Consider the following 27829-nt stretch of genomic DNA (forward strand, 5'->3'; position numbering starts at 1 on the left):
CATCACGTTAGAGCTCTGTACTACCTTTGGAACCCGTTAACCGCATTGGTGCCGCTACACTTTAGTACTCGGGCATTCCCATTCCCATCTGTGTCTTTAGAAGTGTTGAGGGTTGTCCTCCTCCATACCTGTGAAGCTACCGAATGATGCGTAACATTTCAAAACCTTGAAGAGCTATAGGCACGGTCTACGTCTGGTTGTGTTAACAATTTATAAATTGCTTCTCCTAAGGACAGCAGAAGTGCCAAATGAGAATCAAGCCACGATGTCTAGCCGTTACAGTTTGTTCTCTAGAGACAGGTTAGTCACTGTGGAGTTTGTTTGAATGCTCCCAGGAAAGGAATCTGAAAGCACTGAGAACTTTTGGGGCTGTTCTAGTATGACCACCTGGGGTCTGCCTCATCCCAGAGACCCAATGGTGGTTCTTCACGACTTCCAAGAGCAGTTCTTCTCCCACATGACTATGTGGGGAGAGCCTGGTCTGACCATGAGGGTGGGAAGGGGTTATCAGAACTGGGAGGATTTAGCTTGCCATTGCCCAATGAGTCAGGTTATCAGCATGAAAGATAGTTGAAGTGAAATTCTAGCCCGTAGCCAAAGACTGGCAGTTAGCTTGTGTTGCAATGTGATTTTTTTTTTTTATTATTCTTTTTTCCTGGTTTAAAGCTTTTTTGAATTTCAGGGCAAAAGTAGAGGCAAGAGCTCCAATTAAACTTTACAGGCTTCAGATGCTTATCTACATCAGCATTCTTCAAACTCAGGAATTTCCTAATGGCAGCATCAAGAGAGCCGTGCTTTTTTTCTAGGATACAGTTGATGGTCAATGGTTTCAGGTTTGTTATTCAGTTGAAGAATTAATGAATCATTTCCAAGGAACTTTAAATCTGGATTCCTCTCCATTGTGGGAAGAGGCATAATGTTGTTAGCCCATCTCTTACACAGCTTCTTTTAGGCCCAGTGACTTTGCCAGATCAGGCACCACGAGCCTTAGTGGAACAAGGCTTCGTGGACTTTGCTCCCTCTTTTCTATTTGTATCTCCTTCATTCTGTATTGGTGGAGAAAGACGCACTATGTTGCCAAAAGAGATTCCCAAGGTACAACTGTAGATTTGCTGTTAACTGACACTTGAGAGGTGGAGCAGCGGTACTCTTCAGGCTCGTGTCTTAGCCGTTAATTGAGTACCATTTTAGCTGACTCTGTGAAGGAATCTGTACAGATTGTTAAAGCAATCCGTGCGCACTGGTTAGGCTTCTGGGCTCTAACAGTTAACGCTGATAACTGCAGTAGATACTGGTCTTCAAGGGCTGATTAAGAGGTGAAGATTCTGCATGGTGATGCAGCTGCCAAAGCCTCTGGCTTCCCTTATGACCTTCTTCGATGAAGTGCTGTATTGCCACTGACAAAATCTGCTGCGCAGTAATGATGACTTAAATACAGAAATAGGCTCAGTGATGTTGGAGTCAGTACTCCAGCATCAATTCTTGGCATCCTATTAATCCTCCAAGAAATTTCAGGATAGCACTTGCCCTGGAGCTAGACCCATGCAGACCTCTCTAGTCCTCCACGCCAGGACCTTGACCACCCAGCCCGAGCTCTGCTGGCGGTCGTCCCTCGCAGACTGGCTGGGGGGAGGTTTGCAGTGACGTTCAGTTTGGTACCTGAGTGAATAGTACGGACGTGTTGTCAGATGAATCGTACCAGAAAATTATTATTCCTATTTTGAAATTATAATTGTGATTTTTTAGTGATTAACTTAAAACAGTCTAAGGCCATTTTTGGCAGTAATCTGTCCTGAAGCTTCCCTTTATTTTATGACTGTACTTTTGATTTTATCGCATGCATTTTTTCACAGGTAATTCTGAGTTAGCATTTATTATTTTTCTCTTCACCAGGGACTGCTGGAATCCAAAAGGTATTTAAGACAACTTAATCAAATAGTTTAAAAGGCTTTCTCTTCAAAGTAAATTATTCCTATTTCAGTCATATAGGAAAGAGTCAAAAAGTGAATTCTTGATGCACCCAGTGAGGACAAAGGATTTGTGTTCAGTCTTTCCTTCTCTAAATTAGAAATCACAGTATAGACAACGGAATTTCTAAATCATATATTACACCTTATTCTCTGGTGGGAATAAAATGTTCATGTTTGCCTCCTTTTCTCTGTTTAACTTTGACTGCTGTGAACACTAGGAATAATGACCCTGCAGCTTTTCTTTCTTTTTTTTCCCCTCTTCTTCTTTTTTTTTTTTTTTTTTTTTTTTTTTTTTTAAATCTATTCATTTTATACTTTTCAGACAGATTTTTCCCCGGGGTGAAACAAAGGTTAACTGAAATTTCCTCTGTTGTGTACCTGAACGAATCAGCAGTTTGAGAAGGAAATCCCATTGATGGGCAAAGAGAGTGACAGGCTCTATTTAAAGAATTCCCCCGACTGTGTGGTAGACCAACCATGCCATGAATTTAACTGTTCCTGTGGTCCCCATACTTGTACCCACCAAAAAGAGAGAAAAACCTACTTTGTTCTGCAAATGTTGCGCTAAGCTTTGAAAATCATGAGCCGCTGAGTTTTGTGAATTAACATTACTAGCAGTGGTCAAGACTAAAGGAAGCAGTGTTTATAGCATGAGACAGAAAACAGACAGAAAATTATGCGTACTTACCTAAGAGAAAAAACAGAGTATGCATTTCTGTTTTAACCTGTGTCTGTGCATTTTAGCAATTTGGTGGTATACATATTCCTCAAGAATATGATTTACAGAATCATATTGTCTTTCACCTTTTTCACTGCACATCATTATTCCCACTTAGTTCGTGAAACGTCTTGCCCATACATACCCATAAGAATAAATGGAGTTGAGGTAGATGCAAAAGGACATACACTTGGGAGAAGGTTCAGGATTTATTGTTAGAGAAGTTGTCTAGCAGTTCAGCTATGCAGAAAAGAGAGACACAGCTGAAATGCAATACTGAATGCCTGACATTCACCAAAAAGAGGCAGGATGTGCTAGCACCTGGGTGATTCTTGTATTTTTTCATGGGCCCTTTAAATATCAAAAGCACACATCTCTGCCTGGTTAGGTTACTCCTAATTCGTCTGTATTAAACTTCGTGACCTGTGCGTCTTCTTGAAAACTGCGGCTCTGGCCCTGCAGCGGGCCCCAGCCAAACGTGCTGCCTAGGGATTATAAGTACCACGTCGGAGCCCCCAGCCATCAGACTTTCCTTCTTTGGCAATGACGGTTGTCTTCTCCCATGGGTAATGGCTGCTTAAATTTGCTTAAAGTTGCTTTCATAGGTCTTGGGGTTTGGTGGTTGGGTTTTGGGGTTTTTTTTTTGTTTGTTTTTTGTTTTTTTTTTTTCACTTATGCAGAACTGTTCAGAGGCGTGGGTTTTTTCTTCTTAAACTCTGGTATGCTTTTGGCCGATGCTGCCTTCGCTTCAATCAACTTCTTACATTTTAATTCATTTCAAATGGGTTGAGTTTTGCTGCTTGTTCACTGTCACCTTTCAGATTTTGTGAAAAACGTCCTGCTGGATCAGATGAACGTTCCTAAAAATTAAGTATTGCATGTATTTTCTCACTGGCAGAAGTGCATAGTACTGCACACACATACATACATACATACATACACACACACACACACACACACGTATATACATATTAGGTAGCAAGGGGAGAGGCAGAAGTAAATCACCTTTTTCCTCACCAAAGCAAAGCTGAGAAATCCCTAGAAGTGTCTTAAGAAAAATACTACAGTTGGTTCCATTCCCTCTTCACAGCAGTTAATTTGAGTAACTGGGTGTTGCAGAGAGGGCTCCATCCACTGTGGCTGGTGTGCATCTTCTAGCCCGGGTACCCTGCAAGGAGTTGTCCATGTTGGGATGGAGCTGGAACTGCAACAAATCAGGAACCTGTGATGCAGGTGCGTGACTGGTCTCTCCAGACAGTGTGCTGAGATCCACGGGTTGCACGAGGAGTCACTCAGACCTGTGGTTCCCTCCCTCCAAATGTGTTTTGGAGCCCTCTGTACCTGCGCTGTGCTGCATCCAGATGTGGCTTGGGCACAAACTTCAGGCAGGATAAGGAGGACTAGCTCCCTTTTCAGTTCACAGTTAGTCCTCAGTGCCCACAGAGAGATGTCGTTTACTTCAAAAACTTCTGGTGACGTGCGTGTGCATGTATATAGATACACACACACACACATATATATATATATATATATATGGGTACTTGGAATACATCTTCCCAGAAGAGAAGGATGTGTAGTGCATCCTAGTACATAGAAATCTGGATTCCTGTGCTTTGCAAAGTCTAATGCAGGGAGGCAATCTCAACTTCTTTTGTGGGACGCTGCTTGGTTGGTACGACTTCACACTTCCATTACTTGTATTTTGGAGGAAGGGCTGCTTGAACACAGAAAAATGGGGAACTCTTTATAGAAAATTATGTTACAGTCAGACTTGAATCACTTTGGTTCAAACATAAACAGGAATTTTTTCAGATATAGGCAAAACGTCACAATGTGAAATTCTTACAGATCTAGATAATTTTTAGGGGTTTAAGACTTACCATTTTAAAATGTTATTTGTTATTCTAGTAGCAGCAGAAGCTGTGTCCTGACATGCTAAATATTGTTCAGAGATACGTCTGAAACAGTCCTTGCCACAGAGGTCTTACAGGGGAATGTAATTAGGGTTCCCTATTCTGTAATGTGCTATATTAATTAGCAGTCAAAATCCAATTTTTAAAGCCCAGCTTTGAATTGTGTTTGCCCTTCAGGCCACATATCGTACCGTCACAGCTTGAAGCATCCTGTTTCACTGAATTGATCATAAACTAAACTAAATAAAATACATGTCTGCCTGTATTTTCCAATTAGAAGGGAGCAGGGGTGGCATGACTTGCCTTCCCCTTTTAAGAAAACATAGTGGTTTATTTTCAAAGTTGAATGTCCATACTCTACCGTTTCTCTGTGTTTTTTAAATGAGGTAATGAAATAAACCCTTGCAGGCAGGCTGAACTTGCATGGGGAAACAGGGACGTGTTTTCTCCCAGCCCCAATAAGCAAAGTGTGACTTTTTGGCGGGGTCAAAATCTGCGCCCAGACGTGCTCTGCCTTGCTGGGGTAGCCTGCTTGCTGCTGGGATCGTTGGTGGTGTGGCATATAAGGAAATCTTCTGAGCAGTTTATTGTTGATTCTAAGTCAGGTTTTTGTTCTGTGGAAACGGATTGTTTCTCCGGGTAATTTCAGGGTTTGACTGCTGGTCCTCATTCTCCCTCCTCCCCTCTTCTCCCTTTCTGGAATGAAAGAGGGAAGGCTTGAATGCACATTGAACAGTGGTCCTAAATCTGGCTTCGCCATGAGTGCTGCTCAGAAATTTACATTTTCATGCTGGTGGAGGGATACATCTGAATCTCAATGATCTTTCAAAATTTTTCTTTAAGTAAAAGCAAAGCTGTTGTGTATCATTCATCCTGTTGTAGAGGGGCACAGGACAGCCAAAGTGTAATACTTGCTAAAGGAAGAACCTTGCACAGAGCTTCCATTTACATCTAAACTGTAGATATTTTGCATCCTCTTCTTCCCCTCCTCTCCTTCCCTGTTCTGCAATTTGAAAAACCGATTTTTTTCAAAGTATAAATTCAAGAAACTTAGACAACAAGTTGTATTTTTTTAGTTGAGGTATAGGAATTAGTGTAATCTTACAAAGGAGATTGTTTTTAACAAATGAAGATGAGAAAGAATAAAAGCACAAATTTGCTGAAGATGTTCTGGGAGGATTTTATTAATACACTGTGAAATCTCACAGGACCCTTTAAGTAATGTAAATTTCAAGCGTGCAACTTCTCCACAGGAAAAAAAAAAAGAGGAAAGTCTTGACAGAGATTATCTGAATACTTTTAAAACTGCTGCTTTCTTAAGAGTAAAAACAAAGTGCTCATAGCCCCATTCTTAAGGCAGAAATCTGTCCTCTGTGTGTGTGTGTGTGTGTGTGTGTGTGCGCGCGCACGTCTGAAAAAAGGATGAAACGATTTAATGAGTTACTGGCTTGGCCTTGGAAAACATCAGGTGGCAGATTTAATTGTACCAGTCTTTGCTAAATACAGAAACTTTCCGTAATTAGCATATGTGTTTCATGCCTGTGCTTTGACCAAAATCGCCCTCTCAGTCCCAGGGGGAGGTCTGAGGCTACTGGTTGGGGGTTTGGGGTGGGAGAGCATCGTCCTTGTGCACCTCAAGGTGCTGAGGGGTGCTGGCTGCCTGCCCACCCCAGGGCTGCAAGCTGGGCCACCACTGTCTCCTTGCAAGAAGAGTTTCTTGAAGTCAGCGGTCCCAGGCCTGTCGCCTGCATGCCTCTGAGTATTAAGGAGTGAAAACAAACGTTATGGGTGCTACAGACCAGGGAGAGCGCGGTACAATGGGGTCCTCAACACGCCGATGGGTATTGCCGCTGGAGAACGAGCAAAGGGCAGCTGCGGGGCTGGGGGGATGTGGAGTGGCCAGAAAGCCAGCTCAGGGGAACCCGCAAGCCACCCAGAGACTGGAAGTGCCTGTTGGACAAGTTAATTCATCCGAATAAGTACAGTGAACTGGGGGGAAGGGGAGGTATTTGTCAACTTGAGCAGAGTTTTGTGCTTCGTCTCATGATTTAGTGCTGTGGTCAATGAGGAAAATCGGTGGAGACTTTTCTGTGTGTCTCTAAAGCAAGATTTCGTGTTGGGTGCAGAAGTGTAACCCTTCCTACGTATTTCAGTCTGAATAGTTTCTTGCGAGTAAAACCAGAGCCTGATGCAATCTGTTGTGAATTAGACGTAACTTTTAGGTCACCAAACAAGTTTAGTGGAGATATATTTTGTAGTAATATCAATTCATTACTTAAAAAAAAAAAAAAAGTATTTTTATACAGAAAAAAAGAAATGAAAGCTCTTGTATTTATTTTTGAGCATTTTTAGTTTCTAGCATTAGGAATAATTGAATCTTTGTATCACGGTTTTCCCCTATGAAGCAGGGGATTTTGACAGTGAAGAAGAGAAACTTAAGTTGGTTTGTCCTCAGGAAGGACATACCTAATGATTAACAGGAGTTAATTCGCTGGTAATTTTGATCTGTAACCTGCCAACCATTCTGTGCGTGCATTTCTGTGAAATGCGGCGCTCACAGTACCGATTGCCAAGGCAGAATTTTGAATTACAGATATTTTTTCTTCATGTATGACTTTCCCTAACAGGCTTCCAAGTAATAAATAATGCACTCAAATATGTCAGCACGTTTCTTTACTTGCAATGACCGGACACCAAAGGCCTGATTTTCCCTTGGGCATACCCACGACTCACTTCCACCGAAGCGACCTGATGCAATGCTGTCTCTTCCGTCCTCTTTGCTGGGACCTGAGAGTCTGGGAGAAGCAGTCTCCAGGGCTGCGGGCATGGTACCGCTTCTCGTTCGGGTCATAGCTTCTCACCCTGAATGATGCTCGGGTGAAGGATGTGTTGGGGGCTTGTACTGGAGTTTGTGCCGTGGCAGTTGCTACATGTACCATGACTTAGGTACGACACATCATTCAAATTGATGTACGAATAGGCTAGTTAATTCATTATTTATGTCTCTGTGATGGTTGTTAAGTGTTATTGGCATTAGCCAGTAAAATAAAATAAAAGCAAAATAAAACCATTTCAGAGTGCTTTCAGATTACAGAAGATAGTATTAGCCCCAGATTCTGGATGAAGAACAGCAGCAAGCAGGTATTATGCTCTAAAGCACCCCTTGCATGTTTGAGTGACGTACCTTGTACCCAGATACTGCATTACACACTTCAGCTGAGATTACTGACTTTTTCCATAAATGAAGGGTTAGACATGACATTGTAGAGGGTATAATTTTAATTTCTAGTCATTGGAAATGAATAGTAACAATCAAAATCAGTTGGATACATTTTTACTGGGTTTTCTACCATTTGTAAATCTTGATGTTGTTGTGATTTGTGTTAATAACACATATATAGATGCTTCAGATTTGGATTGTGGGAACAGGATGGAACAATTTGCATTAAAAAGTCTGCAAACACACGGGATTAATTTGTGCACAGGTTGTAATGGTTACTGCAAAAGTATAGGTAAGGTGAACACCTCTGTTGACATGAATCCTCCTTTAATGATGAAAAAGATGATGCAGCTGTCTTTGCACAGCGAGAGAAGTAAACAGTGTTGACATGCAGAATTTTTAAACAGCTGTAACTGCGTCCCTGTTCTTTTAGCTTGCTGCTTTTTATTTCCTTTTATATTTTTTCTTTTTACTTCTGCCAGTCCAAAGGCTGTCTGTGAGAAGGTTATGGTGTGACAGTTGATAATTTAGTGTGTCGTCCTGATTTATTGCACATTACCAAACTCTGTTTTGAAATAGAGTTACTTAGCTTACAGTCTTTAGTTGCCGTGGTTATGCATAAAGTCATTTTGGCATGCAGCAGTCAGAAAGCAGTGCTGAAGACACAGATTTTTCTAATTTGCAAAGAGGAAAAGCATATTTTATGCTGCGCATTAACTTCTTGTTCCATGTGCTCCCACTCTGGCAAGCTCTGGATTGCAGCTAGGCATCCCCGTGGGTGCAGGCAGAGATAATTCAAATGGCTGGAAACAGAAGCTTTGGAGTCCCTGCCTCTGAAGAAATTAAATCCTTGCCTGAATTTATACTCTGGGGGGCAGCGCAAGAGGGTGGTGTCAGGTGAAGTCCACCCAAGAGTTGGGCGTCTGCTGGTTTTAAGGTCAAGCAAATTTGATGCCGAGTGGGCTGATAGCTTTCCTTCACTGAAGATAGAACTAGTTTCTCTGCTTTAGTGCATTCAGAGTCTATTACCAGTTTCAGTAAGTGCAGTGATGATAAATTTGAATATATTATAGAAAAATATTCAGATAAATTAAGTGCGATCAATTTTATTTCTGTTTTTCAGAAGGAGTTGATGTGGACTGGTCCATCTGCAATAAAGACTTAGAGGTAACACAGACAACCCAAATTGTTCCATAATTCTTTATGTTTCTTAACAAGCAGAGCAAGGGCAATGGGATTGAAATATCCATCTGTAGTTTTGGTGTGGAATCCTTAGCGGTGTCCTGTCAAAGGCAGGTGAAGCCTGAGCTCCTGTCCAGCAGGAACGCTGGAGCAGTCACACAGAGTGGGAAGAGGGTGCCATGAATCAGGAGTGCCTCCTCAGCTCCTTCCCAGTCTCTTCAGAGACTAGTAATTGTTTTGTGGGAGCTAAATCCCATCCCCGCGGGAGCACTACAAGCCATCTGTGTGTGGGTAGCCTTCCTGCACTCCCAGAGGTCGGAGTTGGCTTAGGAGCTGATGCTCTTAGGCTGTGGCCCGGCGTACTCGTGCAGGATGCCATCATGTCCAGGAGGAGTACGCTTCAGCTATAAGATCCAACTCCTTCGAGTTCTCTTTCCAAGGTTTAGTAAAGCTTACATAATCGGCTAACGTTAAGAAATTCTTCCCTTTAAGAGAAATGGTATTTCAGTACCTCTCCCATTCACTTCTTCAGTATTTTATTTCAGGTTTTTGTTTTTTTGTTTTTAATTATGATGTTTACTAAGCCGCGGAGGTTGGATTTTCAATTCTGTTTGCCTGCACAGAAGGGAAGTGTGAGGTCACTGGGAGAGAGAGAGAGAAAGTTGTTTCCAGCTTCTGGTTTTTTTCTTCTTTTTCCTTTTTAAATCTTTCTTTACAATTGCAACTTGCAGATTTGGTCTAGACTTGTATAGCATTGTACTTTGTCCAAGAAGTTTCCTTTAATGTGTGCAAGGGCATGTGTAACTTATATTTGCAATTAATGTTAGTTATGTTTGTATTCTGAGAAAAATGTCAGTTCATTGTGAAGTAGCGTAGTGAGTAAAAGTCTCTTGACTAATCAAGGGAACGCAAAACTTCACAACTGCAATTTTAAACAGCAAAAAAGAATGTCCCAAAGCATATTTGAACATTGAACAAGACCATACTTCGAGACTCTGCAGGTTCCTTTATACAGAATTATCCAGTTCAAACTTGTACATGTAAATTGAACTGGTAAAAAGTTAGATTTCTAACTTGAACGCTACCAGCAGTGACCTTCACAAATTTCCAACAAACACTAAACTACAGAATCTGAAATGATAAATTTGCTGCTTTTTTCTTGTCTCACCAGGCACAGATCTCCAACTATGGAAGTTTGAGGCATACCAGTATGCGGTACTACAGAGCCAATAAAAATGTTACCTGTAGAAACTGTGATAGACCAGGTCATTTGTCCAAGAACTGTCCTACTCCAAAGGTAAATGTAACACCTAAATTGCTTGTAGTTGCAGCTGTGTTTTCTAGTACTCTTTCGCTCTTGCTGTAACAAGCATTACTTCAGTGGTTTGTTATTTCATTGAAAAGTTGCTCCAAGTTGAAGGATAGTTTGCACAAGATCAGTTTACTACATAAAACTAGCTGTCTGTTTTGTGGAGGTCATTGCTTTTATTGTTTTTATAAAAGGAAACAATCTGTGAGTATAAACTGAGCAAAAAGAGGGTCAAGTACGACATAGAAACATTTTTTTTTTCTTATTGTAAAACCACTTTAAGATGTACCTTGTTTTTCAAATGGATTTTCAACATTCAACAATCCAGAAATCACCCTTACTAAATGAATGAAAGCAGATATCTATATAATGAACTGTGATAGGAATAATGTAAAAAATTACAGACTGAAAGTTTGTTCAAGGATTAGAGTTTTAAAAATCAGTCGCTATACTGTGAAGAAGTGGGGGCAATTGCTTGAGAGTCTGGATTTACCAGTCCCCACAACAGAATCTGTAAAAACCTCAGTCCCCTTGGCTGGTACCCACGCTGAGACTTCGAGCAACTGCATCCCGTCTAGTTGAAACGTAAGCCCTTGGAGTGAGGATACACTCACTCACTGGGAAGATTGGCTTTAAAGAGATACAGGTACGGCCTTAGAATAGTCTTCAGCGTTTTGTATTTGTGGCTGCATGTGCTTGTTTGTGTGAGTCGCAAGGCATGCAGCCAAGTGGTTGTGGGGGACTGACCCTGGCTGGCAGCTAAGCCCCCAGCCGGCTGCTCGCATACACACTACTTGTGAGGTGGGGGAGAGGGCAAAAGCAAGAAAAACTCAAGGGTCGAAAGAAAGACAGTATAGTAAATGCAGACACACCCCCCCCCGTGATGCAAAAGCACTCATTCACCGCAGCAGATTGCTGCCCAGCCAGGCCCTGAGCAACAGCAATGTCAGAAAACCTCCCTCCCCCAGTCTGTTGCTGAGCACAGCGCTGTACGGAACAAATACCCCTTCAGCTGTTGGCTCGACTGTCTGGCTGTGTCCCTGCTGGCCTTTGGTGCACCCCAAACCTGCTGGCAGTGCAATGGTCTGTGGCACAAACTATATTTACAGACCAGTCCAGTGTGTTGTGGTACAAACTGCGTGTCATGTTCCTATGATCCGGTTTGTTTTCGACTTTTAAGAAAATCAAAGATTTAAGAAAATCAAAATAAAAAATCAAGTGTTCCTACAGAGTGCCCAATACATCCACTCTGAGTGAAATACGCTTTCCAGTTTAATGGTTTTTTTTGCTGTATTCACTGAGCAAATAACATGGGTGCTGGACATTTAACGAGTGCTTCGAATGCAAAGTCCAAATCAAGAAAGTACAGGGAGGCTAGAGAGTTACAGCTTTGAGTTTTACTCTATTCGTAGTCTCCCTTCACTTTGATTCCCTGGTGAAACATAACATCTCCGCAACACCTAGGAAGCAGTAGACACTTACTTGGGGTGGTCTCTTTGTTTCCTCTTTCTATTTTTTTTTTTTCCTTTTCTTCATCTTTTGAAACATTCTCACTTAACATAATTCTTTTTTTGTTTCTTCACAGAAAGTTCCCCCTTGTTGTCTGTGTGCAGAGAGAGGTCACCTACAGAACAGTTGCCCAGCACGTTTTTGTTTGAACTGCTGTTTGCCTGGCCACTTTTTCAGGGAATGTCTCGAGAGAGCCTATTGGAATAAACACTGCAGTCGCTGTGATATGAAGGGGCATTATGCTGATGTGAGTATAGCCCATGGCAAAGAGTTCAGTCATTATTGGTTTTGTATCTGTCAGAAACTGAATTTACAACTACCACAGTCTTCTCATGCTTCTCTAATTTTATATAGTGTGTATTTTTCTAAGCATATGAAACTATCGTGGTTAGTATCACAGTCTTCATGAAGAACGGTTCAAAGAAAACAAACTGGAGCATTGTGAACGCTCTGTCTTTAGTTTAGTTTTGTCCAGTTTAGTTAAGGGGGAGAAAAATATCCTCATTTCTATTGAATGGAAGGTGTAGGGAGGTTGAAATTAGGAGACGTGGTATGCTACAAGCATGCCGGCAAGAGGTAAAGAATAACTCTGATGCTCCAAGAGTTCCACATCCATGGGTTTTTTCCACTATGGTCTTGTATTCCACAGTGAAAATATGAGGAGTTTAAACTGATGTCTAGTAGCCTTCCAGAGGTATTTTCACGTTACAGACATACTTTAAAAACAAAATGGAAATGGTACACCTTATTTCTCACGTGGTTATAGGCGAATAAAAGTTGTATCTGACAGTAGCTCATAAAGAAGCAGGTCTACAACCACATTCATGTGCCTTAGCTTAGTTTCTGCCTGCTTTTTGTCAGAGTCCTCAATTATTTGTGAATATGCAAGAAGAAAGACAATAATGAAATTGTCTCTCTACTTCCTTATCCCTACGGACAGGCCCATCACACATACAGTGTAACAGAATTTTGTAGAACAGTTGGAAGAAGGTATACCCTGCTATTAGAAGTATTGACAGAAGCATTTAATGTCTGGAACCTACTGATATTTTGTCTTAATCCCACGAGAACCACCCTCGTGTTTTCCATCTTCACTGCTGTCATTCAAACCCGAGCTTCTACTTAGACCAGCTCAGTTGGGTGGGCACTGCTCCTGTTGCCAGTCATCCTAATTCCTCGTTCATGTTACGTTATGCTGTCTCTGTGTCACAAGTACTGGAGAGAAAAAAGTACTTGGCGCAAATAAGAATTTCCGTACCCTACCTACTAAAACAACGTTTCAGAGGCGTTCGTGAGCTGGCACCTGTATTCCTAGCCAAAATGGTTCTGTCAAGTGGCCATATGGAAGCTCGCCTTTCATCTCACTAGGAGACTGGATGTTCAGTGTATTTCCCACCAGATGTTTGGCCGCTTGGTTCGGGTGGGAGCAGCACAGCGGGGGAGGGGTTTCTATTTATTTCATGGGGAGGGGGAGGCCCCGTAAAACACATGCATTCTGCTTGTGTTCTGAGCGTTCAGAGTTGCCTTGGAAAAGTGAATGAGTAACATTGGCACGAAGTTACTTTGTATGTTCCAGGTATGGAAATATGAAAATCATTGAAGTCCTGTAAGGTACTGAAGCATGTTAAAGGTCATCCAGTTACAGTGCACTCTCTGCACTGAAGACTGGGTAGGAGGTGAGGTCATGGGACTTCATTTGACTGAGACTTTTTTCTCAAAACTTTTTATTGTTTAAACACTACTGTTACGGAAACACACTCTGCATGATCTCCTTCCTTTAATATAGTTCTTCAAATCATCTGAATGTGTTTTGAAACAAGTCGAAACTGCTTTGCTCTTGAGAGTCTGCCCAAAGCTGTTATTACTGCTCGTGGAAGTTAGACAGAGAGATGCTATATGCCAGGGACAGTAGTGACAGGACAAGGGTCAATGGTTTTAAACTAAAAGAGGGGAGATTTAGATTAGATCTAAAAAAGAAATGTTTTATAGTGAGGGTGGTGAGATGGCCCAGGCTGCCCAGAGCAGCTGTGGGTGCCCCGTCCCTGGGGGGGCTCAAGGCCAGGCTGGACGGGGCTGGGAGCAGCCTGGGCTGGGGGGGGGGGGGGGGTGTCCCTGCCCATGCCAGGGGGGCTGGAACTAAATGGTCTTTAAGGTCCCTTTGAACCCAAACCATCCTGTGACTCTGTGAATTTAAAAGCTTCTCGCATTAAAAGCTTCTGCTAGTACTTCAAAATACATACATAATACACGCGCGCTCACACACATATACATCTATATAAAAACAGAAGTTTTTTTGTAATTGCTCAGAGAATTCACAAACCAGCGATATTTGTTTTCTTTTTTAAGTACGGTGTACCTCAAACCTAGGCACCACTGATTGTTAAATTTTTGCTTCTTGGATGAATTATTTCACGTCAAGTTTCAGTGCAGGATGAACTACTTTGGCACGAATGTTACACCTCTGAAGGAGACTTTCATACAAAAGCATTCCTCAATATTCTTAAGAAAGCGTTGAATGCTATAGAATTGGAAGTTTGGTAGGAAAATAAAAGAGGTTGGCAAAACAAGCAAAATTGTCAAGGTTAATAACTATGTTTAACATTAAAGATCTGTGTGATTACAACCAGGCAGAAATATATTGCAATGATGATACCGCTTTATGACACTTAAATGACACTAGAAAACTACACTTGAAAAGGTCTTGTATTTATGTGCTTTTGTGTGTGTGTCTGTGTACAAAGCCCTTCCCAGATAGTCTTTAAACGTGTGTACTTCTCATGTAGTGACATAGACAGTGCTGAACTGATTTTTGAAAAAGTAAACTAGATGAAGGTAGTGACTTTGCAGTAGGACACTTAATTCCGTTTAGTAGGAGGTTCAGTTATGAAGGTAACATGAAGATTTGTCCTCATATTTCCTAAATACAGGCAGAGGACTTGCTGTGTCCTTTCTTTAATTTCTCTGTGGCTTTTTGGTAGCAGCAGCCATTGTACTGTAAGGACTGGAGAGAAAGACAGAAGGAATTTGAAGGCCTTTGAGTTGGATATGATCTACTAAGAGAAAACATGGGTGAAAAATCAACTGTGATTAAACATATTTTTTTCACTTTGTAAGATGTTCTTATGGTTTTACATATCCCAGAAATTCAGTCCTATACATAGAAATGAACCTTTTATGCTGTTGGGTTTTTTTCCCCTCAAATTAAACACAAATTGATGAGGATAACAGGCAACCTGTGGTAACATCAGCATACGTTCCTACTTCATTTTCTATCTAAAGATATGGCTTAAATGTTTGTCTTCCAAATACACCTGCTTGCTTCCCTTAAATGCTGGGTTTTGTTGAAATTCAAAAGTATTATAACCTCTTCCTAAATATCTCCTCCTCCTACCTTTATTTCTTCTATTTGGTCAAAGAATGAGAGAGATCCTGAGAAGGCCTTCTCCTCCCTTTCACTGAGCACAGAGGTTTATCTGAATAACTCTTCTACCTGATAAAGCTTACATTCCATAACTGCTGACATTATATTCAGTCCCCGTGTCGCTGGATGATGGAATAATAACGTTTCAGCGGGAGGTTTGACCCTGTGGCTTAGCAGTCCAACGCTGGAGACCTCCTTCCCTTCCAGAGCTTTCTGAGTGTCCTGTCCAGATGGGATGAGAGCAGCTGTGCATCGGGCTCTGCCTGGGTCCATCCTGCTCCTGCTGAAGATGCCCTGGAGCTGCACCAGATGTGAGCAGTTAGGGAAGGAAAACTGAGAGTTTGTGGCAGGCTCAGCATAGACAGGGAGATTTCACGTCTTCTAAAGTTATTTTCTTTTCTGTAAAGGATTATATGCCTCTATCATCCCCAAATTTAAATCCTACCTGAGTTGTGTAGATTTTCAGGAACATCACAGCACATGTATTTTTTTTTTCTGCTCATTTAGGTCCACCTTAAGATGAGTAGGGCTTGTCTTTGAAACTTTGAGGCAGTATTCTTGCGCTTCTGCGTGACAGGCATGAGGCCGCCTGTGCAGTGAACACTGGAGTGTGAGAGCAGAGTCTCGTCTGCCTCATCCTTTCATCCTTGGAAAGAAATGTGGCATGGCAGAACTGCAGAGAACAAAATGAAAGCCATGAGGCTGTATGGCAGGGTGGGAGAGGACACAAAAAGCAAGAAGGTGTCATCTGAAAACCTGATGTCTATCGGCAAATGAAGAAAACAGAAGTGATCATAAACTCTGGCAGATTAAATGTGAAAGTGCAGAACTGAGGGTTAAAAGGAGTTTAAGGGGCACTTCACAAAGGACTCCAAACCAACAGTAAATCTTTATTCACATCAGAGCAAGAGGCCTGTAAGGCCAACAGATGATCAAGACACGAAAGAACAGTGAGCCAAGAAAAGGCTATTTCTAACAACCTAAAAATAGTTTTGTGGTATCTAGCATTTACCGTGGAAGAAACCAGGGACATCCCCACACCACAGTCTTCCTTTGTGGAGGGAATCATCAGAGGATCTCTGAAATTGAAGACAATGTTAGGGTTACTTCTAACCTATGAATACTAACCTGTTACCAGAACTGGGTAACAATTACCCAAGAGCTGTTAGAGGAACTGGCAGGTCAGATAGCCAGATGACTGATGGCTGTGGGTAGCCTTTTGCTTTGTGCCTGATCGGTGACCGAGTGGCAAATATAATGACAATTTTTAAAATGGGTCCCAGGGAGAGCTGGGCCACCAGGCCTGCCAGCCTGTTGTGTACACCAAGCCGATTAGCAGGAACGGCAGTAACAGCGGCATGGTGGAATGGATGTATAAAAATATGATACACCTGGGAGGACTCGAGATTGCTTCTCTAAAGGAAATCCCAGTTCTCAGGAATCTGTGGAGTTCTTCAAAGGAGAAGGTCAACAAGCATGTGTGTAAACATGATCCAATTGATGTAGGCAGCAATTTCCAAATGACATTTGACAAAGTTCCTGACCAAAAGCTTTTAATTAAAGAAACTGAACAGGTGTAGAATAAGAGGGTAAAGGTAGGGTATGCTAGTGTGACATGGAAAAGGGTGAACAATAGGGCGACAAGATTTGCTGAGAAAACTGAATTTATTTAGAGTGTCCAGCTGTGAAGAACTACCCGAGTACTGGAAGAAACAGAGAGAGAGCCCAAGAAAATGGCAGATGAACCTGAGTGGCAAAGTAGAATGCCTGAGGAAAAATAATCCCATCTTTGCACGCGGAATGGCAGGCTCTGAGCATTACTATTCAGGACTCAAATGTCAAGGGTTATGATATACCATCCCCACAAAAATCAGTCGAGTGTTCACAAGCTGTGAGAAAAAGGTGGTGAAATGCTCGGAATCACCAGAAAAGCAGCAGACACCTGGGTGCAACTTTGGTCCCTCTGTTCTGCATCCTTCAGCACAGCTGCAGCTCTTCAGCGTGGAAGAGAAATGACAGAGGGAAGGGTCTGTAAAGAACTTCAAAGTCATCCGTGATGGGAGACAGTGGTTATGGATCAATTGTTCATTGTTTCTTCCAGTGCAAGAATTAGGGGATGAAGGCAGTAGGAGTTCAGTTCAGAAGAGACAGAAGGAGGTCACTCGTCATGCAGTCAGTAGCAGACCTGTGAGACTCCTTACCAAGGGATGCAGGAGATACAGAAAGTCTGCTCTGGTTCTGGAGGAGGCAGGAGCAGTTCATGGAAGAGAAAGCGTGGACTGTGATTGAACGCACAGAAACTTCATCCAGCTTGCACAGTCATTGAGCTTGAAACAGTTGGGTGTGGAAGAGTGTTAGGGTAAGGGTGCATGCTTGCCCTGGTTTTAAGCTCCATGAGCATTGGCTTATGGCCGCAGTTAGCGACCACGGGCAGGTGGTCTGACATAGACAGCTCTGTAAACTGATCATAGTAACAGGTTCTTATTTCTGTGCCTCTGCTAATTACTTTTCTGTAAAGGATTACAAGTCCTCCTTGGGGCATTTCATCGAAAACCTGGAAGTGTTTTCCCAAGTCCACTCACTGTGACTGTTCTGTATCAGCCTGCCTGTTGGGATGTTTCTTCCATGTCCATAGGAGGTGGAGGCAGGTCAACAGGTTTTGCTCTGAACCTGGGGCTCTATGAGTCCAACATTCCCCAAAGCTCTCCAAAATTCTCTTGAAATGCTACTGCAGCCTTCACAGACCAGAGCTTAATAGGGTGGGGGGCGGGGGGGGCAAGACTTAATATATTCCCTAATTTTTTTGAGCCATTATCAAGTACTTTGGATGCTCCAAAAAGGTTTTGTCTTTCCCAGAAAATTTATTCTCTTTTACTGTGACACAAAGGATGCAGAACGAGCTCCTGCGCCCAGTGTTTCAGAGGGACTCTCCACAGTCACGCTTTTGTCCAGAAGTGATTGAGAGGCAGCTCAAGATACTTCGCCTAGTCTGATTTGAAAATGTTCAAAGTTATTTAAAACGTTTTCAGGGTAATACTCTTATTATTTTAGGTCAGTCTCTTTCCTCAAGGCAGCCCTGAGAATGTATGGAATCATCTTTACACGGAGTCCTGTTGGAAGCAGCTCAACCTCGTGTGCTTTCCTTAGGAAGATCATCAAAGGAGCAGGTAGCAGTTGTTCAAAAGTTTCAAGTGCAGCTCTACTTGACCATACACTGCTCCCCCTAGAAAAAAGCACATCAGACGTGCACGTGTAGACATGTGTATCCATATTTCTGTGTGTGTATACGTGTATATACACACATACTTATATATGTATATATATAATTATACTCTTGTATATATATGCAGCAAACCCCAGGCTGTGAACACCCTGTGTTCTGCCGGTTTGGTGGCAGTTGGGTGGGTGTCGCGATGCTCGTGGTCTCCAGTCCTGCCTGCCAGCTGCAAGGGTGGGAAAAGAGCTCCAAAACCAGGGTGATGTGACAGGGAGGGGGCAAACATGGCAGGCAGAGCAGTGCATCCCTGTACGCCTTCGGGAAAAATGTCATGCAAGTGCTGGGTAATGCCTGAGCTTACCCCGGCAGTACCCTGGCCCCTGTCACTCTTCAGCCATGCCATGCCCGCTGGCCCCATTCGTAAGGTTTTGTCTGCACACCCCCGAGACCCAGTAAGGCGTTCTCCTTCCGGAGAATCGGCCGAGCATCTTGGCCAGCATATTCTTTGCGTCTCCTGGCCATGTAAACCACCTCTTCTGGAAGATTTCCTTCTGCCTTTGTGGGCAGCGTGCCGGTGCGTCCTGCAGGATGTGGCAGCCCCGGTGGGCCGAGACGCAGCTGGAGGCATGGGCACCAGTCCATGGGGGCTGGCGGGCGGCCATTCCTGCCAGCGGTGCTGAGACAGAAGGAGAGGGGGGTTTGCCCTTCTCCCCCTGCTCCCCAACAACACTGCCCACGTTTCACGCTCGCGGCACGCTGGTGCCCACCTCATGGCTGGCGTGAGCGGACGTTGCCAGGAGCCCGGTGGGCACTGGCGTCCGTCCTAGCAGTGGCAGCCACCTGCGCGGGCGGCGCGGCTAGAGGTCTCGACATCTGCTGGTGCAGCAGTGGTTTTGAAGAGCAGCATTGTGCACTCTCTGCCGCAGTTCCCATGCGGAGGTGATGAAAAGTGCGTGTTTTGGCAAATCTTTTGTTTTATTGTGGTGGCTTGCGGTGGGGCAGCTCCTAGCAGCCGCCGCTTTGACAAAGCACCAGAGGATTCTGTTAAAAAGTTGTGTTTAGTAATTGTAGTCGTCGTGTCAGACCATAACTGACTTGGAGCTGAAGGATTTTTGCGAGATGAGTAGCTGTGCCAGCAGGGACCCAAGTCTCCTGGGCCAGCCGCGCTCTCATTAAGATTTGCCGCTAGCCGTGGCGGTGTTCGGCAAGTATGTGACGTGCATGCTGTTATTGTATGCTTGGCTTGTCAGCCTGCAGCTTTCTGACACTCACTTATGTCACTCTTTATTCAGAGACGAAGAAGCTTTTGATAATTTGACAAGACAAGCTCTTAAACGATCTAGGTCATGGCCTTCACTGTCTGTGATTGTGAACATATTTCCTGAAAGCCCTGTCACTCATCACAGCTACATTTTCTCCCGGGGAGCTGCAGGCCCGTCCTGGTCTCCTGTCAGCGCGTGCATTTTGGTTATTCATACGCCAAATACAGTAGCGGGGTTTTTCCTTCCCTTTTGCAAATGCTCGCATGTTAGCGAGGCTAATCCTCTCCCCCGCGCCGCGCTCCCAGCAGGGCTGCCGTCGAGGGCCCTCTCGGCGCAAGGCAGACGACTGGCCAAGGGGAGCGGAAAGGAGGAAAGGCCGCTTAGTGCTGTTTTTGTGTTTGCTCATTGTTGTGGAAATATGAGAACTGGTGGCAAGGGCCTTGTCTATTGAGCACTCGAGTCCTGGTCTGCTGTCAGGGGCTGTTTGAGATTGAGTGTTTTATTTTCTTTGATGTTCACGTTTGAGAATGGGGAAGTGGGAATTAAACAACAGATGCATTAAGCCGTTGTTCTGGTAAAACAATAATTAGCACCTGATAAAATTCAATACGGGTCAAAACGTGGGGTACCCAGCCTCGATTCATCTGCTGAGGCAGCCTGAGCCGGATCAGGCTCCGATATGAATAATCACCCTTCCAAATTAACTGAATGCGGGCCGCAGCGAAAACAGCGCGGATTTGGGAAAATTAATTGCCCAGCACTCGTGCGGCGAGAGGCCGGCGGGCACAGCAAAAGGTGCGGGGGAGCGCACCTCGCCAGCGCGTCCTGCGGCTGTGCTGTGGCAGCGCTGCCAGCCGCCGCAGGCACCTTCTGCACTGGTACAGCTACATGCTCGTAAGGTCAGACCACTGGGGCAGGAAATAGATGCAATTTTATTTTAATGCAGTTCATCACGCTACCATCATGGTTGTGTACCACGAGGGCTTTTCTTTATATGAGGGCCGTTCATGGTTAAGTACTTTTAAATAAATAAGAAAAATCACGGGTTCGGTGGTTGTTGTATTTGGTTATGCTGTCTTCCATAGCGAACCTCTTTGCTTCATTTGAGAAGCCAGTATTTGGCAGTAATTGTTAATTATACTTTTTGTCATCCTGTGATAGAAGATGCAGACAATAACTCTGAGCTGATGCAAGGTAATAAGACTCCTAGTTAAAAGCACTGTTGCTAAAAAGCAGTTGTTTAGCCAGGCATCCGTTTTCCAACTATTGTATTCAACTTCTGAAGTTTGTAAGTGATCATTGTGACCATGAAAAGTATTGCACTGAATCACCATCTGAATGAAGAAATATGCTTGGCCAATTTTCCCTTGCCACCTTCTTCCTACCTCCCCTAAGTTTTCCCACAGCCATAAAACATCCTTAAAAGATGGCGATGATAAAACCTACCTCTTGATAGCACTGCAGAGCGGGGGGGGACTGTGCCTCTCCTGGTGTTTTGGTAAGAGTGGTAAGAGCTGTGCCAACTGGACGTTCCTACTCTGAGTTACGGATTTTTGCTGTAAGTGATGCCTTTGTGTCCAGAGCAAGGGGGGGGGGGGGGGTGGAGGGGGGGGATGACACCAAACCCAACCGAACTATAATTAAAAAATAAAGTGGTTTGGAGTTTTTTTAAAAAATATTAGTAAATAGCTGCTGTGCGAGTAAAGGTCATATCACAGAGTGGCATTTTGCCAGTATATGACAACTCATTGACTGCGATTTTTCAACCATATTAGTCTGGGGACACTGTGGTAATCGAAAACTATCCAGAACTAATGTATAAATAAGTGCTTGCTACCCCTGTGCTAAACCAGCAAAAGTCTCCTGTACGGTTGAAACCTTTTACAGGTTTGAGAGAGAAGGCAAAGCCCTTGATACAGTATTTTTATACGCAAGAGACTGTTCATGTATCGCGCCTTCAAATCCCACGTAAGTTAGCAAAGCAGAGGAAAATCCTTTTGTTTGCACTCGAAGACAGCTTGAGTGTGTTCAAACTGTCAAATGTTGTAGCCTGTTCCTCTGCTAGAGATCTGATGTACTTCACACATTTTCTTTATAGAAATATTAATATAAAACTCAAATATTTACATGCAGAATTTGAGTAAGAGGAGGAATGTCGAACTATTACACAGAACAGATTGTAGATTTTTCGCCAGAAAATGGTGTTACTGATGGAATGAATAATAAATAATATAATTTCCATCACATCCGGGAAAAACATGCTGTATGTGCCATAGAGTGACAGTCAAAAACTTGGATTATTTTTTGAGAGGTTCAGTTGCTGGTATCGGTTGCTGAGTGGGGTCTTTCTTAATTAACATGCTCTGTCAGACGAAAAGAAGGCCAGAATTTAGGCATGAGTGAAAAATTTATTAGAAATCTAAAGAAATGTTAATAGTACTCATTTGCAAGTAGTCATGAGGCTTCAATGTTTGAAATTGGAGCTACAGCGTATTATGTAGAAGCCATGGAATAACTTAATATTTCTTCGTAAAATACTGAAAATTGAGATTGGCAAACCAAATTGCTAACTGTTCAAATGATTAAGGAGCTATTTTCATAAAAGGGTAAATGTTTTAAGCAAAAGTGCAAGACCTCCATTGAAGTAACCGTGTGCACACTCCCTTAAACACTAAAATGGCTAACAGACAAAGTACCACTATTTTTTTGCATTTATTTATGGCTTGGGGGTCATTGTGGAAGACAGAGATATTGTAAATTTCCTGACGATATTAAGAACCATTGAGAAAGTAACCTCTGTCTTATTGATCATTAACACAGTCTGATTTTGTTTGTAGAAGAAGATCCACATTTTTCTCTTTCCTCTCTCTTCTGTATTCCTCGGGTCTATTGTGTTATCGCTGTGATTCAAAAATCTGCTCTGCGAAATTTTTTACAAAGGGCTGCACTTACAAGTTTGTTTGCAAGTCTGGCAAGTTTTTAAAAAAAAAAAAGAAAAGAAAGAAAAAATAAAGTAAGCCATTGTAAAAATAGAAATGTTAAAGCAATCTGTTATGCCTCTTGTTTACAACTCATCTGACATTAGGCTACTGAGGATTATTACATGTAACAATTATATTTTGATTAGGAAAGAGATATGTACAAAAATACTAAAATATTTCTGTTCCTCCGTGAAAGGAAGGTACCTTGTGATTTAATTTCCAAAACATTATGTAAATATAAAATGTCAGAAAATGTAGAATTTAAATTCATTCCTGTTTGTTTTGCAGTATTAATACTTACTACAGTTAAGAGCACGTTACTGTCCCAAACTTCTAACCTTCAGAGAAGAAGGGGAGAGAGAAAACTGTTACTGGCTTTCTGACAATGGCAGGGAGTGTGTTAAACCAGTGTAAAATTCAATTAAACTGTCTAGCCAGGTTTTTGAAGCTGAAATGCAGACCCTTTCAGTTAAGCTTCTTATTTTCCTGTGACCGACACCGGTGGATACTGTGTTATGCCAAAACCAACAGGCTGTAAAGCACCTTGTTTCATGCTCCTAGCTGATCAATATTTTTATTTTCCAGGCTTGCCCAGAAATATGGAGGCAGTATCACCTAACAGTAAGTAGAAACACCTTTTTTATTTTCTTCTACACCCAACCTATTTACTCTTCTGTGAACTGCTGACCATAAAATATAGACAAGCATCTTCTGTGAGAAGATAATAAACATCTGAAGAGTTTTTGAACTGAAGAATGCAATGAAACACTGTCACTATTTTTTAAACATCTTTAGAACCTGTGATTTCATTTTAATACTGTAATCATTAAATGAGTGCCTTGCAGCACTCTCTCCTCTCGGTGGCTACATTTACACATATAAAGAGGGTTAAATTTTAAGTTGAGATGCAGAGCAGAGGCAATAATCCCATCTCAGATATCCCAGATGCTGGTAATTAATCACTGTGTGTGACAAAGCTTTCTTTTTAAATGAGTAAAATAAACCTCAGCTAGAGTGGAGATGCTAAATTGAGCAAATACACTTTATAAACTTTTGCAGAATGATTTCTAATTGGTAAGGATATAGCTATGGCTGCCTCTTTGGCCTGCATTAGTTGATCTGTAATCACTGAGACAAGAAAATAGCACTTTGTGAACTGTACCAGTGTATTACTTAAGGTTTTTCCTCCTATGTAAAACAGAGATAAAAATAAAACAAAATGTGCATAAATTTGGCTGATATTTAAACCTGGAACAGTATTTAACTGGTGAAGACGGTATTCAATGGATTGGTATCACAAATCTTAAACATATTTATTTATAAAATTATTGCACATAAAAACACCTTTGAAGATTAGGATTTTTGCACTTCATCTGAACCTTTGCTGTCATTGCTCTCCAGATCAACCTCGTATGTATTTAGCTGTTACAATTAATCACTGCTGTCCATTCAAAACAAAGTGGAAAAGTTTGTCCACTACTTTTCTTTATGCGTCTTTGGTGGGGGCTTTTTCTTTGGAGCAATAAATGGGATGTGCTTTATAATTAATTTCCTCCACCTCTTCATGGTAGTGGAATGGTGTTTTTTCTGGTTTTGCTTCTAAATTCAATGAACAGGAGAAATCGGTTCTTAAAACCTCTCGCTTCTGTTTTCTGCATAATGGTTTTAAAACAAAGATCTGCTTTGGAAATCCTCCACGCATTCTGAGCATTTACTTTTATTTTAAACAGAATTGGTATAGATTTTCAAAATAAAACCCCATTATAAGCAAAAGGTACATTCACTGAGTATTTTTGTTTGCTTTTTTAAAATTGCATGAAGGAAAAGGTAAATACTGTCTTTCATTATAATTCCTAAGATTGCATGTGAAAACTATTTCTGAATTGTTTATGATGTTTGGAGTCTAATAATCAGATAGGTATATGAGATGTAGTAATGTGTTGGGTTCTCTTTTTACTGAGGTGTAAGTTTTTATTTAATTTTAGTCTTGCTTGCCATTGAAAATTCCCCCAAAAAATGAGTTGCAATCAACACTTAGAAAAAAAATATATTTTTGGAAAAAAGTGTGGGGGAGCTTAAAACCTCACCCAGTGGTTACTAGGGCAGAATTTGAGGTACCTGAGGTAGGAAATTTTATCTGTGAATATTGTAGAAAAGCTTTGGAGTTTACACTTTACTTAGTATAAAGCCAGAAATATCTGTCAAAACAAGCTCTTGTTAGAAAATGTAGTTGTTACGAGTACCGAGTGTATTATTAAAATTTGGAAATTCTTAATGCATTTTAGGGACATTCTGAAATGCGGTCAAATGTGGGCACGCAAAGACAAATTGACATGGAGTCAGACCCTAGCTACTGATAAATATTTTTTTTTATTTTGCAGTGAACTGAAAATTATCTGTAAATAATCAACATTTCTGATAATGTGGGAAATGCTTTGCACATCTCCATTTTTTGCCTGGGAAGGCTCACTTTGAGTGACAAAGTTACATTAGCAGTCAGATTAAGCGTGGAATTTAAAAATTTGTGTGGTGAAGGACGTTTGTGATACAGAAAAATGAGTTAAACCTCAAGAAACTTCATTGTCTGAATTGTTTAGATGTGAGTCCCAGCTTTTATTATTCCATTTGAATATTCTCTTTTGCACCCAAAGCAGAACGAAAGTAAACAGTGTTCTCACAAGGATCAAAACTTCTGCGTTACAATAATGTATGTTATATAATGATAGGATCATTAACTAACAAGCTGAGGTCTTTTACTCTCATATCAGCATAGTAGTATTTCACTACAGAAATTAGTTTATAGTTTTCCTGGTTTAGGAGAAGTATTTCTGGATGGGCAGGGTTAGTTTAAAGAAAAATAACAGAAGTTTGAAGAAAGGTAGTGTCGTGTTTGTTGCTGTGCTGCAGAGGCTAGCTGATCATTAGCAAACAGACTAAGGCTACAGTGAGTTTTTCCTGTGCTTTAGCCATGGATACAACCCCTAGACTTAAATTGATTTTGGTAAATTGATCATGGATGTCACACATGCAGGTACATATAAGCGGAAATAAAACAAGGCATTCAGGTTTGCCATGAAAGACCATTTTTATAACGTTGCTTGCAGGCAGCCGTTACAAAGTTTGTCTAAATGTTTTGCATTATATGAAGTATTCTTAGTTAATTGCTGTGAATGCTTGTGAAAAAACACACAGCCTTCCACATTTCTCTTTTGTGAAGCTTTTGGTGATTTTATTCATTATCTGGCTCTTTCCTAAGAGATGGACTGCCATCTATTGACTTTTTGAAGCCCCTGCACAGAAACGTGGATTGACTAGAACAATGACTAAATAATAAATCCATTCTGTTGTTATGGATGGTGGTAGGGTTTTGTTTACATTAGCTGTGGTGACAAATTTTGGCACATTAGAAATAATTTGTTGTATGGGCAGAAATGTCTTATTCCAACCAAAATAGACTGCCAGTGCAAGAAATCTTAGGAGCGGTTGAAATGGCAAAAAGGATTATGAGCAGAATATTTTAATTTGCCTTTTGATAGAAAAAAGATTATCATATTGTATTCAATGTAGCTTAAATTTAAAGGCTCTATGATAATCAAAGCTTTATAAGTGGATGAAGTTAGTTTCTTTTAACTTGTTCTTTCAACTCTGTTAACTAGAATTATTCTGCAAGGAACCAATCAAAGTCAGCAGAACAATCCAATTCCCACTGTGGTTTAAAATAATATTTAATAACCTCTTTAAGATGGTGATTTAAAACTTTTACAAATAATTTTCATTATGCCTGCTCTCTGTGTATTTCTCCTGTAGCAGAAAAGGGAAATTAGGTTTGTCAAAACATATTTTAAGTTTTTCTTCCTGTAGATACCTATTTGCAATAAATAGGCCAGTTTTGATACCTGCTTACATTTATCAAAGGAGTTATTTTCAATTCAGATACTAACACAAGGACTTCATTGGCAGATCCAGGATAAACAGTTTTGATCATAGCTTACTGCAGTGTAAATAATAAGATGTGTGAAATTTTTTTCACAGGCGAGGCATGTGAAGGTCTTGTAAAGCGCTTTGTTCATGATTATAAGGAAGCTTAGATTACAACTTTGTCTGTCTAAATGCCAGATGCTCCACAAACCCAGAGAAATATAGTCTGTGCTGCAAAGGACATGCCGTCACATCCCCTTTTCGTCTTAAGGATATTGGGGATGCTCCTGGCAGGGCTTTTTCATCCTCAGAATGTTTGGAGCTTTTTCATTCCCTTTCTCCTGTATTTAGGATTTCAGCTGTAAAGGTAGAGGCATTTATTAAGTATTCTGCACTGAAGTGGAGGCCAGTCTGTAGTCCTCAAATTAAAAAAAAAAAAAAAAAAAAAAAAAGGTCATCAGTGGAAAAACTTGGGAGATGAAGTCACCCCACGATTTTCATGTGTTTGGTTCAGTTTTGCAGTTCATTCTGAAAAAAAATACAATAGCGTCCCTCTGAGTCCGACTGGCTACCCAGCTGCCTCACTGCATGCCCAGTGGCAGCTGCCGTTTTAAGCGGGTCTGGTGTGCTGAGGTGAGGGGTCCCGCAGCCCCCCCGGGCTCGGAGGTTCAGTGTGGGGCCGCCAGCGGGGTCCCGAGGTACAGGAGCTGCCGTGACCGCCAACCGCTGGGGCTTCAGGTGGCCAGCGCGGCTGGAGCTGGCCTTCTGCCGGGGCTCCGCGCCATGGAAGGAAGCGGCTCGCACTCTGCAGCCGAATGGGCCCCGGACCCCTAACTTTGCCGCTGGAGTGGCCCTGTGAAGGTGCGGGTAGAGACACTGCGCTGCCGTGAGCGGTCACGTTTCCACCCAACGGATGACATCGTGGCAGAATGCAAAGGAAATTTATTTTTAGCACGTAGTGACCTGTGCTTTGCTTCAGGCGTGAAGCTGCGCTTCTTCTGAGCGAGGCCCCCTCAAGCGCAACTCAGCCCCCTTCTGCGCGGCGGGACTGGAGAGGGTACCCAGAAGACGTGCAAATGACCACCTCGGTATTTCCATGTCAAATGGAAGACGTGCTGGCTGCGTAGATCTCCCTACGTACACTGCACTGCTTCATTGTTCGGGGGGGACTTGTGGTACACAGCAACGAGCGTAGCTGGGCCGGCTCGG

General features: G+C 42.1%; 1 protein-coding gene across 2 annotated transcripts in view; it reads left to right on the forward strand.

Moving 5' to 3' along the window:
• The window catches only part of ZCCHC7 (zinc finger CCHC-type containing 7), a gene marked incomplete at its 5' end in the record, with an annotated part of 113277 nt that overhangs the window by 64734 nt on the left and 20714 nt on the right, over nt 1-27829 (forward strand). The window contains 4 exons of one of the 2 annotated variants that reach the window (XM_080372487.1): nt 8945-8988; nt 10175-10300; nt 11898-12068; nt 23288-23323. In XM_080372487.1, the coding sequence (XP_080228613.1) occupies nt 8945-8988; nt 10175-10300; nt 11898-12068; nt 23288-23323 (377 nt within the window). The remainder of the gene's footprint in view (nt 1-8944; nt 8989-10174; nt 10301-11897; nt 12069-23287; nt 23324-27829) is intronic. The other variant, XM_080372488.1, reaches the window with a different exon arrangement.

This window comes from Falco punctatus, assembly GCF_963210335.1.
Source record: "Falco punctatus genome assembly, chromosome: Z".
Taxonomy (NCBI): domain Eukaryota; kingdom Metazoa; phylum Chordata; class Aves; order Falconiformes; family Falconidae; genus Falco; species Falco punctatus.